General features: G+C 40.8%; 1 protein-coding gene across 1 annotated transcript in view; it reads left to right on the forward strand.

Annotated features, from left to right (window-relative positions):
- The window catches only part of EDRF1 (erythroid differentiation regulatory factor 1), a 40768-nt gene that overhangs the window by 13681 nt on the left and 20995 nt on the right, over positions 1 to 6092 (forward strand). Inside the window, exons 13-15 of the mRNA XM_023533768.1 lie at positions 2707 to 2967; positions 4929 to 5000; positions 5288 to 5438. Coding sequence (XP_023389536.1) covers positions 2707 to 2967; positions 4929 to 5000; positions 5288 to 5438 — 484 coding nt within the window. The remainder of the gene's footprint in view (positions 1 to 2706; positions 2968 to 4928; positions 5001 to 5287; positions 5439 to 6092) is intronic.

A 6092-nucleotide genomic window follows, 5' to 3' on the forward strand; every position in this document is an offset into this window, starting at 1 on the left:
CCTTGAGAAAGTGTGGTAAGAGGCGTTTAGGGAAGTGTGGACAGAAGACAAGCTACAAAAAAATACGGAGGTGCTTTAAAAATAGTGGCAGTAATGTCCACGCAGCCTGTACTGTTACTGCCGCCTCCACCCCCACCCCATCCCCACACTGCCTTTCTGGAAAGGAATAGAGTCCGCACTGTCTCCTGGGGAGACTTCCCAGGCAGTTCTAGTGTCTGGGGGAGAGCTTACTGAGTGGAGCCTACTTTCATTTCCCGTCTTCTCAGTTGCAAACCACTGGGGTAGCATAGAAGAAAGTATTCTGTGCAGTTTGTTCCATGTGAGAACAGAAATAAGATCGTGCCTAAAATTGTGGTGCAAGATCAGGTGATGATTGTCCCTTGAGAGTGACTCCTGGTGGATCGGCGGCGTTGCCTGCAGGATGTGTCCGATGCCTTTGCAATGTTGGAGCGGTAAAAAGATCGAAAACCATTGGTTAAATCTCGTTCATGCTGCATAGGTCTCTAATTGCGGGATATATTTGCTTGCTTTTTAATAAGAGACATGTCGTTGCCTAGGTTTTCTCTTAAACTGTCTTCTGTGTTTTACAGAAGTATGAAATGATAAAGACAGAAGAGATCCCCAATTTGGAAAACTCTAATTTTTCTACTAAGGTCATAAAAGACATTGCACAGAATATTTTATCGTTTCTGAAATCGAATTGTACCAAAGAAGGGCATACCTACTGGCTATTTAAAGGTGAGCCAATTCTCGGATGAGTGATTGATTCGAACGACTGCTGTAAAATGAAGTTTATTTGTTTTTGTGTTTGTTTTTTCAGCAAGTGGCAGTGACATAGTGAAGCTCTATGATCTCACTACTCTTTGTGAAGAAACTGAAGACAAATACCAAAATCCATTCACAATGCCAGTAGCTATTCTCTTATATAAGTGAGTGCTTTAAGGAGTGAAGATGAGGAAGTAGCCTTATGTAAAATTTTAAAGTGTACAGCCACACTATCTAAGCCAAGGTTTTTAAATACTTTCAGTTTTTCATAGTTTAAAAAACAAAGTATATATGTTTGTATGTATGCATATGTGTATACGCACTCACATATGCACATACAACAGACTATACCAAAATAAACTTGGGTGGGGGTGTAAAATACTACATTTAGTTGTTTCTTATGGCCTTTAAACACTTTTTTAGGGTTGCTTGCAACATGATGATGAAGAAGAATCAAAATAAGAAACACTATGGGACTATTAGAACATTGCTTCTTAATTGTGTTAAACTGTTGGACAAAAGCAGGCATCCTCAAGTAAGATTTACATGTATATGCTCTCTCAAAAAAGTTCTAGCATTCTGACAAGAGAATCGTTGCCTGGTTCGTAATCTGTAAATACCTGTCTGATATGGTAGCCAACATCCACATGTAGCTGGTGAGCACTTGAAATGTACCTACTCTGAACTAAGATGTGCTTTAAGTATAAAGTACAGAATTTTGAAGATTGCGTGTACACGTTGCATGTTGAAATGGTAATGTTTTGTGGTTATCGGATCTTATATTAAAATTGATTACACGAGATTTTTAATACGGCCACTAGAATATTTAAAATATCGCGTGGCTCGTGTTCCGTGTTCCTCGAGTCGCACTGTCCTGTAAAGGTAGCGCCCGTTGCAGTGCTTTCTTCCCTTTGTTTTATCACCACTTAGAGGTGGAAACCAATTTGACAGTATCTCAAGATCTGTTTACGCAAATGGACCTCGTTAACCACTGTTAACATAAGTAGGGTTCACATCCCGAACTTCAGTACATAAAGGCATCTCTTAAGACAATCCCCCGTCACGTGCCCCACAATTTCACAGTACCCGTACTCTCAGGGGTCTGAATGTGACAACTGTATTTTTGGTATAAGGCTAGTTGTAGCCAGTTTAAAGTGGAGAAGGTATGTAGTATATACAGTTTTTTTCAGATCTAAGTTTTTATCATAGCCACATCCAGTTTAGAAATAAAGATTATTCTAGAGACCAAACCAAGAGAAAACCTATTTTGAAGAAAAATGACAAGTTTCAGATTGAAATATCTAATGCCGATTGAGATGGCATTTAGTGTACATTAAATGGTGTAAAGAGATGGCATTTAGTGTACATTAAATGTGAAAGTTAGAAAATAATGTTACACCTATTACATGTCTGCGATTAAGAATTAATAACAGATAATAGAGTGAAATAAATGGCAATATATACATTACCATTTTAAGAGGTACCAGGATAAACTTTTCCTCATTAAGCTATTGGGAGTTTTTCCCTTGGAGTCATCCTGGATTGTGTAGTAAATGTTACTTGTCTGTAAGATAACTTTTAATTTATAGCTTATAAAGAGAAATTCTGGTTTTTCAGTTGATAGGGAGTGATATCTTGCTAGTATATTAGTTACGATACCCCTTACATAAAAACTTCTGTCTCCAGTGAAATGCATACTCTCTTCTTTAAGGGAGAGGGCTGGGGATGGAATAATTTCTGGAAACAAGCACGTCAGCCCATGAGGATGTTTCAGAGTCCAGGGTATTCGTAACTGAACCGGGAGCATGTCTGCATGTGTTACAGGCTGTGGTGGAACCCCACTGTTTGCGGGCCTCCTAGAATTAGCACAGTGATAACTATTCCACCTCAGCGCCCCCAGTTTTCATGACAGCCACACGTATTTCCTTTTCTTTTTATAAGATTATCGCTTCGGCCAATTACATGCTTTCAGAACTTTTCCAGTTGGATGAACCTAAAAAAGAAGAAAGTTCAGAATCTCCTTTAAACGAGAATTCTGATGAAAGTTACAGTGAAGAGGAGGAGGAGACGCCGGACAGCGATGAAAACGGACCCTACGGCACCAGCGCCGACCCGCCAGACGATAACAAAGCCGTAGCCATCATTAAGTCTGTTGGCGAATTGTCGGTTCCAGAAAAATACAAATCCATCCATCAGATCAGAGTAAGCGTGTTAAAATTTATATTGCAGTGTTATCAGTGGAAAAGCAAATAATTATTGATTGAATACAATTAGCCTCTCACAAGATGGCATTACTTCAATAACTCCTGCATGGTCCAGAGTCAAGTAATCATTAGCTTTATGAATTCTGAGACTTAGACCTGCATGCCGACCTGTAGTGGACACATCGGTGTATTAGTGATTACCTGGGCAGGGTGGCTTGTTGGTTCATGTGTGGGGAGGTCTGGTACGTTGTCCCTGTGCTGCAGGACGGTACTTTCTCAGTGACTGGGCCCACGTCATGTCGATTAGACATGTCTGTCCTGGTCAAGGCCAGCCAGACTCCGACAACTGCTTCCCCATCAGGGTCCTGTCGGTGTGGGTCGTATCGACCTCCTACTATCAGTCTTTTTCCAGACAGTATAATTAGGTTTCAGTTTTCTACATTAATTACTTTCCAGTCCTGCCTCCCTGTGATCAGATCCAGGTCAGCCTGGAAAGAGCTCCGGCTGTTCCTTGGACTGAAATACCGTCATATTTACAAATCATCTCTTAATTTAGTTTCTGAGTTTAACTTTCCTACTTGGAAACTGTACATCCAAATAGGTTTTCAGAGGATACCTCTCTGTCAACCTGAAACGTTGCCTGTGTTTCTGCCCTTCTGTCCCTTCACTCCCTCCTGTACCCGGCCACACTGCCTCTTCCTGTCTCTCGGGCTCATCAAGGTCACGCCCATGTGAGGCACTGGCATCTGCTGTTGCTTGTGCTTGGAACTTAACCTTCCCGGATCCTTTAATGGCTGCCCTTTTCTAAGCCTTGACCGAAGGTCTCTGAGACCTCCCCTGACCATGCTAGCCAAAGCGTGCTCTTTCTCTCTCCCTCGTAGAGATGATCTGCGCCTGACGTTCTTGAGTTCGTCTCCGTTACTGGAACGTAGGCTCGGTGAAGGTGTGGACACTCTCGTGTCTCCCATGTCTCGAACACTTAGAGCTCGGTAAACATTTAAATGACTGCAGGACAGAGTTATTTACTGTCCAACCGAATTTCAGTGCTCTCTCAGCCTGAACCCCACAGTGGAGTAGAAAGTTTTTCTGATTGTAAACAAAATGATTAATTCTAAAAGTGACATATATTTGGGAAACTGCATTGTAACACAAGACCAGGAGTTTATGAGGCAGTTACATGATAATTAAAGATGTAGTGATATGTTAGTTTACAGTTCTTTACAGAGACAATGCTTTTTATCAACATGTGAAGCACTCAGAAAATGCAGTCGTAGTATGCACGTGAACGTGTCTGGTTTGCTTTGCCTTCTTGGTGTATGTTTCGAACCGTGGAGTCAGCGTGGCCCCAAAGCCACAGCTGCCGCCCTCACTCGCTGTGTCCTGGGACAGATGACCCAACATCCGTGCTTCTCTGTACAGTCAGAGCAGTAATTCCGGCCTCGCGGGATTCAGCGAAGTGAAATGCCTCCCAGAGGCCCTTGCACACAATATCACTTAGTAGATGGAGGTCGTTCACTGGTTTTGCTCCTAATTAAGCATATAAATTACACAATGAAACCATTGGTGATGCTCGTTAACTTACTGCTAAACTGATATTCTAAGTGGTGTTACCAGGGATCGGTGCTAATTAGAAGCTGAGCTGCCCTAGGAAATTAGATGCACACTTCTCTAAGACATGACCACTCACGTGTACCTTTTCTGTCGTAACAATTATTGAAGCAACATATGTGATGCAAGGTCTTTCTTTAAGATTTTTGTCAGTTAATCTTATATCAGTTTAATCTGCAACTAAATCATCGCTGTAATGTAATCATTAAGTACATTATCTCACTAAACCGAATACGTGAGCCAATTTCGAAATTATGGATTGGTACAGTTTTAATAATTGCCAAGAGATGAGAGCTGTGGAATTCGTCACACTGATGGCATAGTACTAACTTCAAACGTTTGTTTCTGAAGCCCAGTTGTGCATTTCCAGTTTGCCATGACACAGAAGAGCGCTGTAGACTGGTGCTTAGCTACGTTCTGGAGGTGAGTTTTGGTTTAGTCTTCATTATTTCAGTGAAATTTGTACTTGATATGTAAATAGCACTTGTTTAGTGGTGTCTAAATGTTATTCTGTATGATATTCTGCTGTGACCTTTTTACTCTTTAAGCATTAAGTGAAAATTAGTTTTTTTCAATTTCTTTAAGTCAAATGTTTTTTTAAGTCTTTTTTCAAGATATAAATTTTAAACATATTCAGAGATTACCTTATATTTAGTTTCTAGTTGACCTTCAGTTACATGTTTAGTGAATGTTTCTCCTTTTTTTTTAAGGGTTTAAAATCCGTAGACAGCAGCATTAAAAAAGAAAGTGACCTTCCTGCAGCTGACCCCAACACCCCGATCCCATTAAAGTATGAAGATGAATCTACAAGGGGGGGTCCTGAGGGTCTAGAGAAGCAGATGGCCCTGTTTTTGGACAAGAGTAAGTTGAATTGATGCGCAGATAGGCCTTTACAGTAGAATAATGTACTAGTCTTTTATCAACAGCAGACTTATGTCATTAAGGCATTCATTGAAAGGAATTCAGAAAAAGGATATCATGTGAATGGGAAGTAGGGGAAAATGTCTTTTCATTCAAAATATAAAACAGCCAGATCATTCCGATCCTTTACGGGTATCCCTAACGAGCACACTAGGAGCCTGTGGGACTACGGCCTTCAGCCTGGCAGGGTTCTCCTAACAAATCACTCTTCAGCAGAAGTGGTCGTCTGTCTGAGAGCACAGACGTGTGAACCAGACTGCCTAGTTTCAGCTCCTGGTGGTTCTACATTTTTTAGCCTTGTTTTCTTTCAAAATGGAGACAATAATTGTGCCTACTTAAAGGATTGTTAATGGATTAAATGAGAACATATGTAAAGTGCTTAGAACACTACATGTAGTAAGCACCGTAGAAATGTTAGCTATTGTCATCTTGTGGTACTTAAATAAACTGGAAATGTCACTTATAAGTTACCTGTTACTTCTGAGTTACTTATAAGTGCTTTTCGGATCTTCTCTTCACGAGCATCATTTGGGGTTGGGGAGTATGTATATGTCCCCAGCGTTTGCCTCGTACTTCCTTTGTGCCCGGCTTGAA

This window comes from Pteropus vampyrus, unplaced genomic scaffold (assembly GCF_000151845.1).
Source record: "Pteropus vampyrus isolate Shadow unplaced genomic scaffold, Pvam_2.0 Scaffold111, whole genome shotgun sequence".
NCBI lineage: Eukaryota > Metazoa > Chordata > Mammalia > Chiroptera > Pteropodidae > Pteropus > Pteropus vampyrus.